The sequence below is a fragment of the Hakea prostrata genome, chromosome 3 (genome assembly GCF_041222555.1).
Source record: "Hakea prostrata isolate BN-2017 chromosome 3, UWA_Hpros_2, whole genome shotgun sequence".
Classification (NCBI taxonomy): domain Eukaryota; kingdom Viridiplantae; phylum Streptophyta; class Magnoliopsida; order Proteales; family Proteaceae; genus Hakea; species Hakea prostrata.
This window is the reverse complement of record NC_142602.1, coordinates 26,524,770-26,548,489: the sequence shown is the minus strand read 5'-3', so window position 1 is coordinate 26,548,489 and position 23,720 is coordinate 26,524,770. Positions and strand designations below refer to the sequence as shown.

The 23,720-nt window shown below is 37.5% G+C and overlaps 1 protein-coding gene across 2 annotated transcripts; it reads left to right on the top strand.

Annotated features, from left to right (window-relative positions):
• Positions 1–8,962: 8,962 nt before the first annotated feature.
• On the top strand, positions 8,963–13,770 carry LOC149021919 (E3 ubiquitin-protein ligase WAV3-like). 2 transcript variants are annotated; one of them, XM_089150116.1, is made up of 2 exons: positions 8,963–9,236; positions 11,267–13,767. In XM_089150116.1, the coding sequence occupies exons 1-2, from the start codon at positions 9,003–9,005 to the stop codon at positions 13,205–13,207; spliced, it is 2,175 nt and encodes a 724-aa protein (XP_089006242.1). In that variant the 5' UTR covers positions 8,963–9,002; the 3' UTR covers positions 13,208–13,767. The 2 variants fall into 2 exon arrangements, with proteins under 2 accessions (XP_089006242.1, XP_089006240.1); XM_089150114.1 differs by lacking the exon at positions 8,963–9,236 and adding an exon at positions 10,167–10,894 and having other exon boundaries at positions 11,267–13,770.
• The last annotated feature ends 9,950 nt before the right edge of the window (positions 13,771–23,720 follow it).

Here is a 23,720-nt window from a genome sequence, read left to right as displayed (position 1 = left end):
GGTTGGACCTCCATTATGCATTATGCCCAAAAAGAGAAGGAAAAGAAAGGCAGGAAAGTTATTTCTAGGAGTCCTTTTTGTATTGCTTTTTAGGTCTTTGAGGGTTGAGCAGATTTTTCTCTATCTTGTTTTGCTCAACCCTTTTGTATTGTTTAGAGAGAGAGAGAGGTTGGGAAGGGAGAGAAGATGTATGGTGATGTATGTCAACTTATAAAGTAATAGCTACCTGAGAAGGGTTTGAAGTTGAGGTTGTGATGTTTCCATTTTCTATAAAGAGAAAGAAAAGGCTACCCAGCTGGGAATCTAACCTCTCTACTGCTTTTGTCAACAGTAGATAGAGGTGGGGAAGAGTAAAACAAACTTAACAATAATAGAAGGAATAGGGTTAAGGACACCTATGTCTCCATTGTTTTATGTGTCTTTAGTGGTTTTGATCACCAAAATATTCTTGAAATTACAAGTGCTCACAAATCATCTACAGAAAACCAGTCAGTTTTAATGGGTTTTCATTTTTATAACCTTTTGGTTTTCCAGATTATAGTAAAATGTCACAGAAAATACAGAACTGCATTGTGAGATTTGAAGGAGATGTGAGATAATAAGACAAAGAGGCGGGCAGGAATTAGTTTCCCCATAATCTGTGTCTCCTTTTACTTATCTACTATGAATAAGATATAGATTTTGTTTGATTGACCAGTCAAAATTCAATCCATAAGAATGAAATAAGCTTCTTCTTTCCAAATTATTGAAATTCTCAGGGGTCCATCAAGTGATGTAACCTTTCCAGATAATCTTTTTGCTTGGCTCATCTGAATGAAGCAACCCTGCTGCAACTTCCTTACAATTTGATACAAGTACAGCCATTGATTAAAAACTATTACACCCAAACGGGTTGATATATTTATACTCTTTTAAGTATTGTTGGACAAGAAAAGGCTACTCTAATACAAAGTGTATTGTAATAGAAAATACTTTTCCCATGAAAGTATGTTTCCCCTGATCTTGTAAAATTTCTTCTTTCTTGTGGAGGCTAGGTTAGGTTACCATCATGGTCATAGTCATATATATATATGTATGGGTTGGCAACCGAACACGATTTTTGGTTTTGAATTTTCTCAGAGAAAGAGCCAAATGTAAGTTAATGTGGGTAAGAACTGAGAAGACAATTTGATTTGGACCATGTCAGGAACTCACTATCTCATTACCAAAAAAACAAATGGATGGACAAGAAAGGGAAAATAAATGCATGGAGGTTGGGAGTTTTAAGGGAGCTGTCAGGAGTTGAAACTTCAAGCTAACCCAGATGGAGATTTTGACAAATTTGAGTGGTGGAAGTCTTTTAGAACATCTTCTCTTCATTCACTTGTAAGGTATTGGAGCATTAAATGATTCCCCTGCTCTGCTTTCTTTTCCCAAACCCAGATTCCCTATCTAAGAGGAGAGGCAAGCCTTGGCTTTCTCTTCTAGGAAATGATGTGGGTAGAGAGAGAGTGAGAGAGTGAGAGAGAAGGTCGTTTTCCACATTGACACAAGCACAGGAAAGCCATGTAATTGAAAAAAAGGGAAGCACAGCACTGGAATCACTACTCACTACACATGATCCTGAGATTTGAGTGGAGTTCTCTGTTCCCACTTATTTTACTCCCCCAAAAGATTACCTTTTAAAAGAAATGGCTCTATCTTTTAGATCTAAAGTTATTCCTCCCTACATGAGAACATGAACAAGGGACCAAGACAGTGGCTCCTTTTTATTCCACTCCACCTTTTAAGAGCACCATATGCTTTCAACATGCTTGCCCATGGGGAGAGAGAGAGAGAGACAGAGTGAGAGAAAACAGAGTTGATTACATTGAAGCAAGTACCCTCAACAAAGGAATCCTTAATGGACCCTTGGTGGGCTCTAGGGTTCCTTTTCCTCTCCCTAAGTGTGCTAAACTTTCTGGGGCAAGTCAACAAAAAAGGTGGAGGGCAGGCTTTTCTTTTTCTATTATAAGGGGAGCCTCTCTCTCTCTCTCTTTCTCTCTCTCTCTCTCTCTCTCTCTACTCTAGTGGTTGGTGAGCCCAGCAAGTGCTGGTTGAGATCATGGGCTGTCCACCACTTTATCATTCTGTAGAGTATTTTACTTCTTTTCTGGTGGAATTCCATTAAACTTGAAGACTTCTTGACCTTAGGTTTCTTGATTTTAGGATAATCTAATGCTCTCTATAATAAACTATAGAAATATTCTCAACTGTTTTTTGAGCTTTAATTATCAAACAGAGATCAATTTTAGGATTTTTGAATTCTTGGATCGAATCAATAAATCAAATCAACTCAAATTCTCTATTTCAGAATCCAAATTTTTCACAAAAGAAACTTAACATTTGAATTTAAGGAGAAGCTTTAGGAGAAGAAAAGTGAAATGTTCAACTTTTAAAGTCAACTATGCATTATATTCTCCATAAGAGCTATTAATGAGTTTTGGAGAAAATGATTTCAAACCCATAAGTGCAGAGTGCAGAGTGCAGATAGAGAATCATCATCTCCTACCCCACTTTCCTAATCAGTGATGTCACATGCAAAATCGATCATGCCCAAGTCAAACCTAATCTATTAATGCCCCTTTTTCCCCTCTTTATAAACAATACTTTTTCTAGGGTTTATCTAAATCTATCCTAATGCATGCACTTGGGTACGTAGATCAACACCAACTCAATGTTTGTGGGGGTAAAACTCATTCTTTATGTAGAAATTATTAAAAATGAATGCTTTTAAGTTCTTTTAAAAGCAATATGGCTGCAATAGACTCGAATTAGGTTGGGTTTCTTTAAGACCTTCATTCAATTTGTAACCCTAAATATCCTGGTCTGATCCGAGTTAAGTTAAACATGTAACTCTAACCCTAACCTTGACCATTAACCACATAACAATAAAACAATGCATAATTCTATATTATTTTGCTATTTTTACAAGAAACAACCAAACTAGGTGGTAGGATCAGACTAGGTCAGGGTAGGCCAATCATAGTTGTTATACAAATTTCAATTGAGTCTCGAACTAGTGGTCTGACTGTGTCCACGGTCTTTGATCGAGGTATCCGAGTCGACCAAGTGGCTTGACCCGATATCTTTGAAATGGTGTAATGATAGCATATGACAATAGGTTGGGATTACTCTAACCCAACGATGGGAGAAGTTCGAGAGAGTGCATGCTCGAGAATCCCCAGAATTGTAGTTGGAAATGACTTGGATTCTATAATCGTGCACTACTAAAGGGGGATACTTAGATATCAGACCAACGTGGATAATGCTCCCACTAATGAATTTGCAAAATGGTTATATGAACTGAATACTGGACTAAGTCCCATGCCAATTGAGCTTAGACGTATCACATGAAAGCTAGCATGGGCATCCCTATCTCAATCAAAGGTAATTGGCCGAACACAACTAACTTCTATTTGCTACATGTGGTTTATGCTAGTTTTCTCATTTTGCTCTGCAATTCTTCAATTGTGAGCCTTTTGCATCAGATTTGTTAAAGAACGTGTTGCATTCATCTACTAACTTGATTGTTGGAGGCTGTTACCTGATGAACATGATATGTTGGCCACCTCTAGCTGCTTGCTATTGTTTTTATTTACCTAATCGAATACGTGGGTCAACCTTGGTTCTTTTGGAACATGACAATAATTAAATACTCAACCTTGACCCTAGTCTTTACTTAGTTCTTTGTAACTAAAATTCTGAGTGGTTCAAGACATGGTTGGACCAATAGTAGTTTAGTGTCGAACTGGCACTCAAATTAACAATGAATATTAAAAAAAAAAAAAAAATTGAATATTATCCATGGCTTTTTATTTTCTTTATTCCTTGAGTTGAAATTAGGGTTGAGGATACAATGCATAGGAGAGGGAATCTAAGGAGTGCAAAGGGAATGGGGTCCATTATCCACTTAGTGGCATTGCCTAAGGATTAAAGAAAGGTGCAAATTAATTCTTTTGGCAACCCAACAATGCTAAAGGAAAAAACATATTTGAGTGAGTGAACTTTGAACCTATCCTTATGATTGTTGTTTAATCTTTTATAATTTCTTAGATCTAAATGGAATGAGAAATTCGGGATCAATGTTAAGATTGAGAATCTGATACGAGATTGGCCTTGTTTGGTTTAGTTCAAATCTTTCCTACTTTCCTAAATTGAATAGATCCCAATCAGGAATTTTTTGAATTAGTCCAAATCAATGAGAATTGGTAAGAATCAATATCAAAACCCCAATCAATTTCTCTATTCAAATTGATTGATTCCAATTTGCTTCAAGGATTGGATGCCTGGCTCGCTCTTCCATTGACATTGACGTTGACACAAAGGACGTGCTCCATGTCTCGACCATGGGTTCCACTTTAAAATAAGTCTACTACTCGTGTTATATGTCCAAATTAAAGAATTTGAAATTCTAAACTCTTATTCAGAACAACTATTGATGTGATGTATAGATTTTCTTGAGAGTTGAGATCCTCTACCAATGAAGTAAAGGATTACGCTCTTCTCCGCTACATATTTTAGAGGAAATCCACATCTGAATATTGATAGAGATTGACCTGCTCAAATACATATGATGAAGAAATGCAAATGAAGCACGACAATAGAGTATTTGAACTTTTTTCTTTGTATATAAAATCTCGTGGTCCAAGATGTATTCCTTCTTATGGTTATCAAGACGCCACCCAAAACTTAAAAGTTTAAATAATATCCCTTCTCATCATTATCTCTTATGCTAATCCCATTGTTAATCCTTGACTGATTAATGTAAATTTTCAGTTGAGACATTTTTTTTTTGGGTAGAGAAATATTCAGCCTAAGCACGCAATTATTAGGGTGTGGGGCACACATATTAGTAAGGAACCAATAAAAATAGGCACAAGTGAATATTAGAAAAATATTGTGGGCGCAGCTGGCATACGGCTGGCCAATCAAAATCTTTTGTTTTTTATTAATTCTGATTTAGAACCACAGCAGGTTTGACTTTGGAAACCACTGCACGAGCACGTGGACCATCTAGAATAATAATAAGATTACAAGTGGGTGAACACCGGGTCGACCGGTTTAATCCTTCAATGGACCAAACCAACCCGACGGGCTAGGTTATATGGAATATACCATTTTATTTTATAAAGAAGGGGGAATCAAAAGACCAAAAAGGTTGGAAGTGGGACCCGGTTAGCCAAATTGACGGCAACGGCGAACTGTTTGGCATACATGATGTAACACAAAATCATTGAAGATCTCTAACAAAATATATGGATAATACCCACTGAAAATCAAGACCAATCGATTGGCATCTTTAGTGGGGATGGGCGAAATCAGATTTCAACTGTGGTTGGCAAAGAGAGGATTGGGACCTACACGAAGACTTTGAATGATGTTGTGCACGTGTGGGTGAGGTGGATTGTGGTTGACCAGTTAAAGCACGCTCTTTAATCTTTAAATTTCGGAAAAAAGTATAAAACGAATGTGGGACCGTAGGATACATCATGATTATCCACCACGTCCGTTGACCCCACCTGACAGGGTGAGTGGTAGCTGAGTCGTAAATCATGATGCGCAATGGATGGATGGATGGACTTAGTGGACACGAAGTGCTGGCTGGGGCAAGGGCGGAGGGCCCCACTCTATATCGTGAGTTCCACCGGTTTCTACTTGAACTTGATGATGATGATATTGCTTTCTTTTCGTACATTATTATAAATGAATTTTATTGGTCTCAATACAAATACAAAAGAGTAAAATGTATAGACCGGGTTCAACCCAATGGTTTATGGTCCACAGTTTAGTGGATTGAACCGGATTGGTATCAGATATTGGTATTTGTATGGATATGTCGTATGAATACATTTAATTTCTGAAATTATTTTAAAATATATATCGTATGTACAAATCTCTTAGTTTTCTAGATAGAGATTACATATCCCTATAAAACATCTTGTTTGTAAATAAAGCTTTGTATTTTATGATACATATTGGCTATAATTTAAAAGTCTCTACAAGTCTTTAAGTGGAGAATGACATTATAGTTATATTTTAGGTCAAACTTAACCGAGAAGAGTTGCAACTTGATAAAAATATCTAAAACGCACGTAAACATGAATTGCAAATCCTAATTAACTATAGTTATTATAAATGGTAATTTTTGTTTATTTAGGGATTTAGATTTGTGTAATTAAATAAATAATACACATCCAAATCTTAAGTTAGCAAGAAAAGGATTATTTTGTTAGATACGATTGCTACTACAACTTCAAAGACATTTAAATAATTAAACCCATTACTAATCCCTTATATCAAGTTTGACCTAAAGTAGACGCCAACTCGACAATGATACAAAGTGAAGTTGCTGGACATGGTGGAAGTGGCTCAAAAGCTTAAGCAGTTGGAGATGGAGAGAGCAATGTTCAGAAAGATGTGCTTTTTCATTTATACTTCTGCAATTGTTCATCCTAATCCTTCTGATGCTTGTTCGTTGCTTTTAGAGTATGCGTTATAAAATCAACACCATTCCAACTAATTGTAATCCAAATCTTATCGGTCAACGTCAAGATTTTCAAATCAACACTCCACCCAGATTAAGGTATGTTGATTTTGGACGAAATATTATAATGAATTTGCAAGTTAAACGACACATTTGCAACATCTAATCTAGCAACTTAGCTATATGATCTCACAATTAGTATTTGACTTTTTAACAGCAAACTGGAGTTTTTTAAAGAATAAAAGAGAGCTAGAAAACAACTCATTGTACAATAAGGATATTATGGTCATTTTATATAATTAGGAGTAATATTAAGATTAGAATAATTATGAGACTAATCTGTCTAAGTCCAACTCTAGGATGCTTGTAGTTGTGAAACATAAAAGAAATGTCAATGCTAATTTGCTGTAAAATTAGTAATTAAATTATTAGAGTTTTTTTTTTTAAATATAATATTTTTTTGAGTTTTGGAGTAAATATTAAATAACATATAAAAGAGGGCACGGGGCTCCTACCGAAGGAGCCGGATCCCAACAGTCCGGCCCTTAAAACCCGTGCTTTGCTCCGTAGACAGGACTGTCTTTTTTGTCTTGGAGTATTAAGACCAGCACGTGAGTAGTTGGGGCCTATCACTGTTATTGGTGCATTAAAGAATCTACTGGTTCGTCACCCAAATTTAACATGCCAATTTATTTCTTCTCCCAACTAACCCCGCCAACCAACTTTAAATGACTTCTATGCCCTCTTTCCCTTTCTTTCTTCTCATGGTTCATGGTCATGACGTGATTGCTAACAGACCCAAACATTTGATTTTCGGTTCAACTTCAGTACAATACATTAAATGCATGTACGAAAATTTAATCTCAACCGCTGGCAGCAGGTGCTCTACATTAATGTGCAGCTTTTAAATCTCACTTCCTAATTTTAGTATTTATAGTATTTCGCTCTCGCTATCAATCAATTGAGAAAACGATATCTCGCTCCGGTGCCGATATCCGTCGAGACAAATCCGATTGATACGGGAGTTTCCTACCCGACTGGTTTAGACTCTTGTGGGGGCTTAACATGTCATATAGTCGGGACAGTTACCGACTAACTTGATCAAGGCGTCACATACGCTGGACTCATATGGCAACAACACTCAATATGGAAGGTCAACTTAGCAGCTGATTGAACTGGACCAATGACAATGGAGACATAATCCTCAGGAGAATCAACAACCCTCATCGGGTAAACTTACCAAATCCGTAAAAGGTAACACTTACAGTATAAAAACAAGGACTCGCCTCTCCAATAAGCATCCAATACATTTTGAACATAGTCTTGTGTAGTTCTTGCACGAGATTTTAACTTGTTCACTGTTTGACTAAGGCATCGGAGGCAGTTGCCCGTCACCCGAGCCGGCTCGCGTCTAACCCTTTTTGTAGGACTCATCATCCTGAGAACAAGAGGAGGTCTAGTCAGGAGCAGCGATATAACTGTGACACATCACCACTACCATAACTAGAATTGGTGTTCATTGTTCTTCTGAAATGCATTTCTTACCAAAAATAGAATTGGATAAAAATTGAACCAAACCGGTCTGGTTTTGATTTTGAGTTTTTTGAAAAGAAAACCGAAACGAGAATTGACAGTCTGCCAGGTAGTGAGTGTCTTATGGTTGGCTTTGATGGCGTAATACGCCGAACAGTGGGACCCAGCGGAATTCTCATTAATTATTCATATGTGCAGAAAGGTGATAATATTCAAAGCACGAAAGGGTAATTTCGGAATTTAACATATTGAGCAGTATAAAACCCTAGGTTGAGTTTTTGCTCAGACGAGAAACAAGCTTATCAGCAACAGCGATTGTATCGGATGATATTCAGGTGCGGAAAAGGAAAAGGCAGCTGTGAAGCTCGATGGAAGGTCAAAACCAGAACTCTAATGGCGGCCAAGAAGTCAAGAAAGGAACCGGAGAACAAAGCAAAGCAAGCAAGCGAGCATGTGTTGTTTTTCACGACTAATTCCTTTTACTGACGTGGTTCAGTGGTTGATGTGTTTTGGCTTGTGCGCCTTTGAATTTTCTCATCTTTCATCACGTTGAAGTTGAATAAACAAGTGTGAAAAAGCTATATAATATAGATCGCTAATTTGGTCTTTGCTCTTCACATTACCCACCGTACCTTCGTTTAAAAGCTCTTTGGTTTTCGAGTTCAATTTCTGCTTTTCTTAAAGTTGAGCCTTTCTTTCTCAGTCTGGTATTCTCTTGTAATTTTCGGATCTTCACACCCTTCCTGGAATCTCTTAGCATTTGGAGAACTGGTTCTGTTTTTTCTTTTTTATTTCTGGAAGCCACGTCTCTGGTTTCGAATATCTGAAACTGCATCCGAAAGTCGTTGGCTTGTTTGGTTTTGCTTCTTGAATGTGCTTGTTCTGGTTCAAGATTTCGGTACCTATATGAAGGACCTGAGAACTTTGTGAAGAATCGTTGAAGCTCCTGTCAGATCTTAGCAAAATGAGTAGTAAATGGAGAAAAGCGAAGGTTGCTCTCGGTATGCATCTCTGTGTTTACGTTCCGAGGACTCTGGATGATACTCCCCCATCTCTTGATGCTGCTGGGAGGTATTCCGATGTGTCTGAGCTTTCTCCAGCGTCCCGGAACTCAGATTCTCGATCTGGAATGTCCGCGTCTCCCTCCCCATCTTCTTCGGGTCTTCGGCTGTCGAAAAGCGGCAGCAGATCCTTAAAGGTTTGATTCTCTTATTGTCATTTACTGCTATGATGTTCCATTGATCTCTCTATCTGGTAGTCCATTCTTTCTGTGTAGCCGATGGTTTTCCACTGTTCTGAATGAATAGAAGCACTTACACTTGGGATTAAGAGATTTTTCTGTGGAAACTTTGAATCTCTTGTTTTTTTTTTTTTTTTTTGGGGTAGAAGAATCTCTTGTTTTATCTTCTTAGAAAATATCCGTCTGTATCCGTCTTTTTTTTTTTTTACTTCTTTAAATTGGGGCCAAGGGATATTTTCTTGTTCAGTTGAAGAACGTCTAGAGTTTGAGATCTGCAGGATTTTTTTTTTTAATTTTTATATTACAAGTTTTTATTTTACTGTTACCATTTTCTCTGCTGCAACTATTTTGACTTTGTCTCATTTTCAGTCTTTTGGCCTTCGATTTCGACCTGGTTCTATTAAAGAGATTAGCATGAACGATTATCTATGTTTCACTTTATTTCCATTCGATTCCTGTGTTATGTGTCAACTTTAAAGGCTTAATTAGCGGAAACCAATTGGCTTATTTTCTTTCCAATTTATTATGCTTCATTCGATTTCAATTTTATCTCAATAATTCATGAAAATTTTATCAGGCGCCTGAGTTGATATTATCCTGCGTTTTGTTGTTTTCTTGCACTGCCTTGTGGGGGTAAAGCAATGTTGTCCCTTTTTAGACCATTGTCGTTTGGCGTATTAGAGAAGAAAATATTCAGGTTATGTTTACTTTTTACCTGTCCGTTGAAGGGAAAGTAGCTATTCCGGTCGCCTGTATGTGTTCCTCTCCTATGCATTACACATGAACGGCTGTAGACCCTTTTTCTTCTTTTTTTTTTTGGGGTGGTGGGGGGTGTATAATTTTATTTAATTTATTATTATTGTTGGTATTATCTTTTGCGTGTGGGGATGGGGTGGGGTGCATCGCCGAAGGGTAGGACCGCCAATTGTATTTTCCTTTTATCAAGATCTTACAGTAGCTCGTGATTTCTCCTTCTTTTTTTAATGGATGAGCTGTGTTTTTTCTTTCGTGATTGCCATGAAAGCTTTTCATCATTATTGTAAGGTGCTATTGTCCATACTTTTCAAAGTCGCAGTTTCCGATTTTGCTAGTTTTCCATTGTATCCACCACCTCTCAATTTGTAAAAGCTTGGCAATGGCTGTTTACTTTTCCTGGCGGGCGGGTGATTCTTCCTTCTCTGTGTATTTTTTCCCCAGAAAATTGTCTGGCTTTTAATTTGCACAGTTGGACACATAAATACGCCTGATTGGTTCTGTTTATCATACCTTGCTTGTTCTACGATAAAGCATGGATCTCTTGACTTCAGATATATGTTATGGCGTGACATTGAAAAGCTGATACTATTTGTTTCACACCTGTAACAAATACTTTTTCAAATTTCCATCCTTTGTTCACTTTCCAGTTAAAGTCACTGATGTTAAATCGTGATGATTATGTTACCATGGTAGTCAACATTAAAAGTGTGATGGCACCTATTTGATAAAATAATCAAACAGTTTTCTTCCATGACCTCTCATTAATCAAAGAGCTATTTATGTAACAGGTTTTGTTTATTCTACCTTTGAATCACACTATTTCAGAGACCTAAGTTGAGTTCATATACATGTTGTGTAAGGCAAGTTGAGCACGCAAATGCTTTCTAGAGTTATTTATTTCTTTCGAAAAGCTGATGATTAACTAAATGGTGAAAAGTATCTTATACACTGATGAGTTGGCATAAAGTAGGGCTGGTATTAGAGATTTATAGTTTCTGTTGCATGGTACATTGGCAACGGCTAAACATCAACTGATGATGCTATAACCTTAGATATTTTCAAATTACTTTTCGTTCCTCTTTCTAACATATGAACTATATTATATTTCAATATTCCTTTTTGTCAATAAATGGATTTTGACAATCCTGTATAATTCTCTTATTGCTTGCTTCCAACATAGCATTGGTTGAATTGGGCGATTATGTCTCTTAACTTATCCTTTTTTCTTGCAGCGAACCTGTGCGATATGCCTAGCCAGCATGAAACCAGGCCAGGGCCATGCCATATTCACTGCCGAATGTTCTCATGCTTTCCATTTTCAGTGCATTGCTTCTAATGTGAAGCATGGCAATCAAGTTTGTCCTGTTTGTAGAGCGAAATGGAAGGAGGTCCCATTTCAAGGTCCTAGTTCAGACCTCCCGCATGGGAGGGCAAGAATCAACCCAGTAGATTGGCCCCAAGATGATGCATGGATGACGGTAGTACGCAGACTCCCTCCTACTCGCGCAGGTTCCCATAGGCACATTGCGTCTGTCTTTCAGGCTCCTGAGCCAAGTTTATTCAATGATGATGATCCTTTGGGTATCCAGTCTGATATTGCTGAGAGAACCTCTTCTTGGGAGGATGATTTGGACAACAATTCCAATAGAACAATGGAGTTGAAGACATATCCTGAGGTTTCTTCTGTTTCACGTCTCAAGTCCCATGAGGGCTTTAATGTTCTAATCCATCTTAAGGCTCCGGTTGCGAGTTCTGGCCAAGTCTTAGGCAGAGGTCCAGCTAACTTGGCAGCAGCAGCACAAGCATCTCGTGCTCCAGTTGATCTTGTCACTGTACTTGATGTTAGTGGCAGCATGGCAGGTACCAAGCTTGCATTACTGAAGAGAGCAATGGGTTTTGTAATACAAAACCTTGGCCCTTCTGATCGGTTGTCAGTGATCGCCTTCTCCTCCACAGCACGTCGATTGTTCTGTCTCCGTCGAATGACAGATGCTGGGAAGCAGCATGCTCTTCAGGCTGTGAACTCCCTGATTTCGAATGGTGGAACAAATATTGCTGAGGGTCTGAGGAAGGGTGCAAAGGTTATGGAAGAACGCCGGGAGAAGAATCCTGTTTGCAGTATCATCTTATTATCTGATGGGCAGGATACCTATACTGTCAGTAGTCCTGGAGGAGCCCAACCACGGCCAGATTATCAGTCTCTTCTGCCATTCTCTGTCCGTGGCAGTGGTGCCACTGGTTGTAAGATCCCGGTCCATGCATTTGGATTTGGTGCAGATCATGATGCTGCTTCAATGCATTCGATCTCAGAGACTTCTGGGGGGACATTCTCCTTCATAGAGGCTGAGGGTGTGATCCAGGATGCATTTGCTCAGTGCATAGGTGGTCTCTTGAGTGTAGTTGTTCAGGAATTGCTGGTAGAGATTGAGTGTGTGCATCCAGGTCTTCATCTCTGTTCACTGAAAGCAGGAAGTTACTCAAGCCACGTGGCAAATGATGCACGGACTGGCTACATTGATGTTGGTGATCTGTATGCAGATGAGGAAAGGGACTTTCTTTTGTCGGTGAATGTTCCGGCAGCTGGTGAGTCCAGTGGCATGACATCATTAGTGAAGGTGCGTTGTGTTTACAGGGACCCTGTGACAAAAGAGACGGTGACTTTGGAAGGGGATGAAGTTAGAATTCAGAGACCTGAAATCGCTGGACAGAGGGTGTTGTCTATAGAGGTAGACAGGCAACAAAACAGGCTACGAGCTGCTGATGCAATGGGTGCAGCACGAGCTGCTGCGGAGCGTGGCGACCTCACTGGTGCGGTGTCTAACCTGGAGAGCTGCCGTAGAGCATTGGCAGAAACTGCATCAGCACGAGCTGGAGACAGGCTCTGCGTAGCTCTGGATGCAGAGCTTAAGGAGCTGCAGGAGAGGATGGCTAGCAGGCAAATGTACGAAGCATCCGGAAGAGCATATGTGCTGTCTGGTCTGAGCTCTCACTCATGGCAGAGGGCAACTACTCGTGGAGACTCCATAGATGGCACAAGTCTTATACAGGCATACCAGACGCCAACCATGGTTGACATGGTGACTCGGTCACATAGTATGTTGCTAGGTAGCCCAACACTTCAGCCACCAGTTCGACCAGCTCGTTCATTTCAGGTACGACCTCAGCCTAGGTGAAATTGTAAAACTTGTTAGCCTTGAAGAAGGATACTGGAGGGAGGGAGGGGGAGGGGGAGGGGGGTGGTTTATTTTTGCTCATCATGTAAATGAATAAAAGCAGGGGTCAGAATTGGATGTGGGGTATAGGTTCCGGGTTCAGGGAGGGGGGGGGGTATAATGTCTTTTTGTTTTCAATCTCATATTCGGTTTTGTATTTGTAATTTGGGTGATGAGATGATGTATCATGTACAGAAAAGGAGAGGAGAGGAAGAAAAAAACGAGGGGTATGGGATGGTATAAGTTTTTGTCAAGTTGTAAACTTGTAATTGTGGGGGATACTGAAGTGGGGGGGTGGGTGTATTGGACACTAGATATATAATACGCTCTTGATTCTTTTCCCGTCGGACATCAACCATGTTCCTGAATGTAACCAACCCTTCCTTTCAGTTGGCCTTGGTTGTGTTGTGTGTTCTTGCGTGTGGTGAATGGTGAAAGTCCTAAATCAATTGGGGTAGCCATCCATCAGGGAGAGAAAAGTGCATCTATTGCACTGGAAATGTGTGTGGAACAACAGCAGCCCATCCTATCAGCTTGTGTTGATATAATGCTCTCAAGGTTGTTTCACTCAACGTCAGATAAACATAACCACCACTGAGGGTGGGGGTCGAGTGGTCCAAGCTCACTCCCGTGGTCGGATTTTTTTTTATTTTTGTTCAGGTGGGTGCAGCGCATAGGACATTGGGACGTACGTGTTTTTGTAATGATCCAATGGGTAAGAATATAGGAGCAAAAGAGTTAATATATTATTGTTCATGTAAAAAAACCTTTTCGAATTTCCCAAAATCTATTACCGCCAATGACAATTGAATTCACAATGAGACCCAAGTAATCCTAGCTAACAAATCTTGTTGCTGTCTCTCTGTGACCCAATCCCCCTTTCCCCCCCTTGCCTCAGCATGTCGCCCACCAAGCCGGGCGTGACTGAATTGCCCAATGCTAACCTAAAAGATACAAAGTAACGGCTTGAATGCTGATCTCTTGCAGAAGGAACCAGGTGATAGAATTAATTTTTAACCTACAGACTCATATTTGGTTAATCCTAATGAAATCGCCTCCATCAGCCCCCTTAAATTCCTTTTGCTTTCTTGCTTTTTCTTCTTCTAAGTTCCCCCACTTCGCCACCAAAATGGTGGTGCCATCCATCTTTTTCCTTTTTTTTTTATTTTGTCCCATCTGTTTGTCTATTTTGGTGTTCTCTTTCTTTTTAAATTTTTGTTTTTCTTTACTAGTGAATTTTTGCAATTCAGGTTCTTTGCTAATTTTTGTAGATGTTCCAGCCGAAGCTCCTAGATTTCTTTTATACTGGTTCTGTTGTCAATTAGGTACAATGGTATTTGTATGGTGTACATCATCTTGGCTTTCTCGAGTGGTATGAGCTCTGGTTCAGCTCTTATTAAAATTTGATCATTAGTCATTCTTGATCAAGGTATAAATTTCACAATATTATTCTTGTATATAATTTTTGCTTTTGTTGTTGGATGCTCAATTGTTTCTTCTTGTTTTTTTCTTCTTATACATCATAAACCGTCTGAATCTAAACTGTCAGTCCAAACCGTTAGTTAGCCTGAATCCAAACCGCACCAAACCGAAACCGGCCTGAAACCGTTATTTTGCTAATGGGCCGTGTTTGGGCTAGGTGTTTTTTAGCCCGACACCACGCCAAATCGCACCATTGACACCCCTAGGATTAACGCAGTTTAGAAGTTGACCCAAAAAAAAAAATTGTAGTTTAGAAAACTTTTTAAAACTTAAAAAAAATTAAAAAAAAATAAAATTGTTTGAACCATTGGACTAAATGACACATATCATCAGCAAACAAAAATCCTTGCAAGTCCCATGTAGTTTGGTAGTCCCCATGTCTTAGGTTTGAATCTCCTTTACTCCTCGACATTTTGCATTGTGTAGTATGACCTGGACATGAGATCGCTACCGCTTCTGTGGATTATACTAGGTTTATGGGATGGCTATGTTGATAGGGCCAATGCTTGTGCTGGTAGTTCACAGGGCTATAATTAGATACAATTGATACGATACAGATCGATTCGTCTATCTAAAGTACATTGGTCTAAAATACAATACAGATTCAAGACAATGCTCTCTTAAAATTACCTAACCGATATGATACTTGATATCGATACTTTAAACATTATTTAAAGTTGAGGGACCTCTAACTTATTTAGTGTCTTGTGTGGCTCATTCTCTACAAAGTTCCAGGCTAGTCGACACTAAGAAGGGCCACAAATGACCCAGTTGCTCCTGTTTTTGTTGGGCTGGTGACACTGCATCCACTACCATACCTTGTCAGGGCCCATGACAAGGACACCCAAGCCTGTGGTACATCTTTTTAATGGTTTTTCTATTTGGCAATCATAAATCATTTGCTCCCCAGCCTGCAATTAAGAATTCTAACATTTTTTTAAAAATCATCATTAGAGGATCTTATACCAGGAATAAAAAAAACCATTAGTTGAGAATAAAGTGGTTTAGTAGATATTGTTATTTCAAACTAGGGTTGGTGCCAAAGAGATAAGGTTTTTTTTTTTTTTTTTCTTTCAAAAGAAAATTCTATGGTTAGGTCTACATGATTGGCATGGCTGCATGATGCTGAATCATTCAATGATAAGAACAATAATTCAAACAAAATAAAGATAGTCTTGCCGCAATGATGGAATTGATATCCAACAAATATAAATGAAAAACACAAAAGAATGAGTTCTCATCAACTCATACAAGACATTGGCGAGGGTCTCGGATGATATCACGATGGTATTAAGTCTTCAGATTGGATAGTGAAGTATTTAATACTTTGTCAACGGAAATGAAATCTATTATTAGAATATTAAGTTATAATTTACACTGGGTTAAGAGTAGAATAGTCTTAACTCTCGACATAACTATGCTACACCTACAACAAGTACGATTAGGTAATGACATCTACGTGGTTAGATTAGGTCCATACTTACATGTTACAACTAGATGTTCCTAAGTGTTGACATTAATTATAAAATTTGTTTGGGCATTAATATAGAATATATCAAGCATCTTAACTAGGCTTCATATATAGTGATGTGACTTGCTCGTCAAAGACGTACCTCGACCACCCAAGGTCGAGCACGTGTTTTGCAAGATCTTGACAGGGAAGGACGAGCAGAATTTTGTATCAACAATTCCTATAAGGTCAAAATGTTCTCATAGCATTGCTAAATGGTTTTCTATTTTCCAGTATTTGTTTGGGGGAGATGATACATTTGAGACTTAATTAAGAAGGTGAAAGATACAATCCTCCTAACATAAGGTGGTAGGGTAATGTGCTCGAATTCCCATTTGTTCTTGTCTCAAAAAAAAAAGAGATAAATAAATAAATAAAGTTGAATGCACTACCAAGGAATTATATGACAAGGGACAACTAACCTGAAAAGAAGTGGAAATGGATCTGTGTGGTTCTTGGTTGACAAATGGCATTGGCATTTGATTACAAAAAATAAAAATAAAAAAGCTTAGATTTCATAACACACTTTATCTTATTAAAAGGGAATCATTGAGTCTACTTTATATATAATTGATTAATTTTATTCAATCACTTTTTGTACCTTTCTGATATAAAATGTCATATGTGTTGATTATCATTTGAAGAAAGTAGACAGAAAATAAAAAATAAATAAATTATTCCTATTAAATAAATATAATATCTAAAGTTTTCAAAATTCTCAATCATTTAAGATCCGTTTGTTTACTAGATTTGAAGCGCCGTGAGAAGAAGTTGGAATACAAATGACTTTTTTTTATGAAATCTCAAAAGTGTGAGTTAGGGTTAGGGTTTAAGCACGAGGTTGCTTAAAACATTACACCCTGAGTATCTAGTTTGGAATACCCAGACCGCTGCTTCCAGCTAGTATTTATAGAATAAATACTGAATTCTATTGGTAATTGGACTCTCCTACAAGGCCCATTACACCGTTAGATCGTAACTAATCTGATGGTTCATATTAGAACATAAGTTGAGTATGACCCAAATACCTCAACAATAAGTTGGGTATAACTTGAGTACTTCAACCTATTTGGGTATGACTCAAATACCTCAACAAGTATGACTTATTCGGTTCATTGGGGTGAGAATATTAGTAACAATTTTCTTTAATTTAAGAAAGCTTGTGCCTTAGAAATATGAATATGACACATTGTGACGTTTAATAAATTTTTTTTTTCATCTAAACCACATATTGGCTCATTGTTTAAATGAAAGGATGGCTTGCACTATGAAGCTCCCAATCTTCTACCTAAAAAGGAAAATTAAGAGCACAGTTAACTTTCTGTATATATTTATTGGGATAGATAGAGCATCACTAACTAAATGAAAACAACAAAGGGAAACCTCGAAAGGGAAACCTCGAAAGAGAAACCAAAGACAGATTTACAGCTAATAAGAAGGAAGAAGGGAGAAGTTACACAAAGTATCTCAGCCACAACAACTTGGGAATGGCAGTAAATGTTAGTAGGTTTACTATTGAGGGTGCTAATCAAAGGAAAGCAATCCAAGAAGAGCAACACATCAGTGATGAGCAAGGAGGAAACCAAGAATAGGTCAATAGGTCATGACGAGTGCTTTCAACCTCTACAACTAAAGTAGAAAAGCTAGTGTAGGGGGGCAACTACCTTAATTTGTGGAGGTCTATGCTTCCCTCACACTTCACCATGCATTATGAAGGAAACCCACTTGGGGGGGGGGGGTGAGGGAACAAGGGTCTACCCACAATCTTTCTTGTTGAATTTAGGGGGGGTTCTCCTCTTGGGGGGGGGGGAAAAGGGGGGGGGAAAACAACCCCCCCGGGGGCCCCCCCCCCAAGGGGGACAAAAAAAAAGGGGGGGGGGGGGCGGGCCCAGCTCCCCCCCCCCCCCCTCCTCTCTCCCCCCCCCCCCCCTAGATCGACTAAAAACACCTTAGTATGATAATGACACAAGATGATGATGAGCATACCTTTCTATGGTTCTATTGGAGACGAAGCGCAGCGGAATATCTTCTTTATGTCTCCCACTAGGAACAAACTTGAGGTGGAAGTTGATTCTATGATCAACTTGATGTTGGATCTTCTCCTCTAGACTCCTCCCTATTCACGGCTTGATGGTATATCCTTTCGACTAAGCGGATGTGATTGTGATTATGATTAGGGTTTAGAGGAGGGACCTAGCATCCTTATATAGGCAAACCGTAGATCGTCCATCAAGATCTAACGGTTCCTATTAGCCACACTAGCCACCATATAAGAGTTCTAGTAGCGATATTACCCATATCGGACCAATAAGAAACCAAATCAAAGTGTAACACAATCAATGAAGCCCACCATGTGGAATATTCAATTAATATTCTAACATTCTCCCACTGGGCTATATTGATTGTGACACAGTCGAGTAAAACAAAACATCTCCTTTGTTTTAAGAAAACATTTGAAAAAGATACATTGAAAACATTTTGACCTTTATGTGCACAACTTTATATTGGTCTGAGGATAATCCTAGAGCTCAATCCCTTCACATAGAGCCTTAAGTACCGAATCATGGCGTGTGCATCTTTTATGCAACAGGGACCATCCATGGTCACAAATACTCTTAACTTACGAAAATAGATGCAATATGGTAGTGTGGCAACTAATGACACTTTATAGAAATCCTCATGTGTCATTCGTTGTCAATCCAAATCTCTCACTTTATGGTTCCCAGAACGACTCAATGCCACGAGAGAATATACTTTATGGTTCCCACGAACCTGTGACTCAATGCCACAAAAGAATATACTTTATGGTTCCTACAAACCTGTGACTCAATGCCACGAAAGCATGTACATTATGGTTCGAACCTGTGACTCAATGCCACAAAAATGAGATTATATGTACATTATGGTTCCCACGAACTGTGTCATCTTTATAACTCGAGTTTTAACTTTATGTGTTACATGACACACCTTAAGGCTAATACATGAATGCCTTAGCTTTTGCTTAAAGTTAACACATACTTTAAGACTTTCATAACATGCAACATGATAATAATGTGAAGATTAATATGTCACCAAAGAACTTTATTGAATTCAAATAAATTATCGGTGCATACAAGAGACAAGTACGAGATAGAATACCTTATTACACAATAGAGCAAAGTTCTCAAACTCCCACTAAACAACGCATCTAAGGTTCCTCCTAAACCCATAGTTACCGCATGTCTATCAAAGCGTCGGGCGGGGACCCTTAGTTAGGGGATCTATAACCATATTATCTGTACAAATATGCTCTACTGTGGTGTCACATTCTTTAACCTTTTCTTTAATAGTCAGATACTTAATTTCCATGTGTTTAGACCCTGTGATACCCTTATTGTTGTTAACAAACAACACAAGAATTGTTATCACGGTACAAGCTGGATAGATCTATCCACAATAAAAAAAAAATGTCAACTGTCTAATGAGGTTCCTTAACCAAACAATTTTCTTTAGTGGTCAAATACTCGACCATCATGTATTTAGACCCTATGATCCACATTTCTTGTTGTTAATAAACAACACAACTGAATTGTGATCATAGTACAGCTGGATGGATCTATGCAAAAATGTTAAAATAGAATTGTCAATTATCGATGAGATTCTTTATCAAACAATTTGAGTAAGCCCCATAACATGTAGCAAACTCAACCTTTATGATGAAATAAGTAATTTTACCTTATTTTACACTTTTCACAATATTATCCCTCATGCCATCAAGGAAAACAACTTCAAGTAGACTTCTTATTATTCGGACAATTAGCAAGGTCAAATATATATACCTTAATGCTATAGGTCTGGAACAAGCTTGTAGATTATCTTATCATCAATTGTCCTCTTCAAGTATCTCAAGATAAGATACTTTCTTCAATTGTTCTCTCTCAGTATCCTTTATAGGACAAGCGTAATAAGCTCAGTGTATCTCCCTTGAGAATCAAAACCATTCTCAAGTATGCAATCTAGCATCTTGAACTTCTTTAAATATAAATTATATATGCCCTCGAGAAAGATCCAATAAATAGCATAAACAATCCTATGGATCTCAATGCCCAAGACAAAGATGCCTTACCAAGGTCTTTTATATCATAATTCTCAAATAACAATTGCTCGGTCTTTATGCAGTAGGCCAACGTCACTACTAGTGAGCAAAATATTATCAACATAAATAATGAGAAAGATAAAATTTCTCCCATGACCTTGCCATATATATATATTGATCTACAAGTTTCTCAACAAAATCGAATGAAGTCACAATATTATTAATCTTTAAACACCATAGTTGGAAGCTTACTTAAAACCACAAATTAGACTTCTTGAGTCTACACCAAGATGATTAAAATCATCAACCGCAAAATCCTCAGGGTCATCAACCGCAAAATCCTCAGGCTAAATGACATGGACTTCTTTATTAAGGTTTTCAATTAGAAAGGCAATCTTCACATCTATTTGGTATAACTCTAAAAGAGTCCTTAGAAGAGATAGGTGAGAAAATTTCACTAGTCTACTTCCTCTTTATGAGTAAACTCTTTAGCTGCGATCGGTTTTAAACCTTACAATCTTTCTTCGTGAATATTTATTAGTCTTATACACCCACTTAAAATAAATGGGTTTAAAGCCTTTGGGCAACTTAACAAGCTTCCCAAACATCATATTGTCTCATCAACTATATCATATATCTCGTTGCACCCAATCATAAATCTAATTAAAAACAACTTTTTAGTATTGGGTCAACCATAATGCCAATGTTATATTCATGTTCATTATATCAAATAGTCGGGAACAAGCTACATTTCTTGGCTATATCAAACTCAGAAAACTATTTAAGAATTCACAATTCTGTTGTCTTAACAATGATGGTAAAACAAGATCTGAGTAAGAAACAAATTAACAATGAAAAACTTTTATGTTCCAATTTCTACAATACTTGATTATTCAACCTTAGATTTGGAACAACTCAACGCTAAAATGGTTTAAGTTAGATTTATGAATAATTTGCAATGGAAAAGGAGTAAAAAAAAGAACATATTTGGAAAGGAACATGATCAAGGATATAAGAGGATGTTATCGGGGCTTCACCTTATAAAAAATAATTGGGACAAAATAGTTTTCATACCATCTGTTCACTATGTTCACAAAATTGTGATTAAGCCTTTCGGTTACACAATTTTGCTCGGGACTATCAAACATAGTGAGCGGACCAACTATATCCGAATCTTCGAGTATTTGGCGAATGGGCCCTTAAGCTGTCGGCATCCTCATATCAGCATAATACTCTCCTCCCGTCAGATCTAACAATTTCTTAACTTCAGTCTAAAAAATTCTTGAAGATCTTAGAGATTTAGATTATTCTTTAATTGAATACAAAAACCATATTAAGAGTGGTCATCAACAAATATGATGAAATAATAATTTATACGCAAGGTGGAGGAATAAGGACCACTATCTAGACACCATGATTGAATGGGACAAGAGAAAATCAAATCTTCAAACAAAAACCAAGGAATCATAGCTTTCATTTTCGCACTTAGTTAACCGGACCTTATACTCAATGCAACTTCTACTTACAACAATCATCTTTATTTATAAGGAAGTTTTCACGAGTCCCAAATTGTTAGTCGACCGGACTCTTAGTCTTTACCACTGAACATTTTTATGAGTATTGATGCTCATAAGAACAAAGTTTCTTCTCGGAAAAAGGTATTGATCTTTATAATTCCAAACTCGGTAGAGGATGCAAAGGGCATTGATGGATAATAGCAAGGGTAATAAAAGAAACATTAGGAATCATGAGTTTTATCTTAAAAAATAATCATCTGATGAAATAATCCCTAACTCCTCCAAAACCATCACACCTTATGATAAAAAAACTCTTACGAAATATACTTATTTCAACACTAGATGAGACTTAGTATCTTTACGCTCGCATTCAACAATTTCAAAGCAGTGCATTCGGTGGGTAAACAATTCATCAAGTGTTCCTTGATGGACTTCTTAATGGGCGGTAAAAGAACATAACTACTTTTCACCTCGCAAAAATCAACTTTGTCTTCTATACTCTTATGAGTCATATCCACGTTACTCGGAACAAAGAATGTGTGGTTAACAACACATCATCAACAATTTCTTGAAGTTTGATTTTTAAGAATCTCAATAACAATCATATTGTTATAGACAGAAAATGTGACTAACGAGAAGAGCACACATATATCATCATGAAAACACCTTTGGACGAATTCATGACATACGGTTGTGATACTCCCTCACTTTATTAGTACTTTAATATGTAACTTATTAGTACATCACTAGAAAGAGACACATATATCATTATGAAAACACCTTTGGGCAGAATTCATGACATACAGTTGTGATACTCAATCACTTTATTATCACTTTAATATGTAACTTATAAGTACATCACTAGAAAGAGCACACATATATTATCATGAAAACACTTTGGCGGAATTCATGACATACGGTTGTGATACTCAATCACTTTATTATCACTTTAATATGTAACTTATAAGTACATCACTAGAAAGAGCACACATATATTATCATGAAAACACTTTTGGACAGAATTCATGACATATAGTTGTAATACTCAATCACTTTATTATCACTTTAATATGTAACTATAAGTACATCACTAGAAAGAGCACACATATATTATCATGAAAACACTTGGGAATTCATGACATATAGTTGTAATACTCCATCACTTTATTAGCACTTTAATATGAAACTTATAAGTACATCGCTTTATTATCACAATGTGGGTAACATATAACTTATAAGTGCATCACTTTAAAGAGTACACATATATCATCATGAAAACACCTTTTGGACAGAATTCATGACATATAGTTGTGATACTCCCTTATACGTCGGCGTCCATGAGAGTATTCCAACCTTGAAAATTTTACCACCTTTGGGTGTATAAACTTCTTAGATTAATCAACTCCCAACCAAATGTTGTACATGTCTCCCTCTTAATGCTATCACATAATTACCACCTTTGGGCGTATAAAAATGCATTAACATCAAGAGACATCCCATACTATATATGGCTGACATTCCATAAACCCAACCATGAATGCCACTTTGGCAGTCACTCACAATCAAGCTCATGAAATTCTCATATTGGGATATACTTTATGTTACCTACAAATAATGCTAATACATTGTTTGGAAGAAATCCAGATTACCAAAAGGCAATCGAAGCATGTATAAAATACATCATACATTTATATAAAATTCCAAATTACCAAAAGGCAATCGAAGCATGTATAAAATACATCATACATTTAAAATTCCGGATTACCAAAAGGCAACAAAGAGAAAAAACACATACAAACGGATACAAAAGGCAACAAAGCATGTATAAAATACATCATACATTTAAAATTCCGGATTACCAAAAGGCAATCAAAGCATGTATAAAATACA

Coding starts and splice junctions, on each gene's coding strand:
- LOC149021919 (XM_089150116.1), top strand. CDS start 9,003: ATGAGTAGTAAATGGAGAAAAGCGAAGGTTGCTCTCGGTATGCATCTC. Junction 9,237..11,266: donor GCGGCAGCAGATCCTTAAAG/GTTTGATTCTCT, acceptor TTTTTCTTGCAG/CGAACCTGTGCGATATGCCT.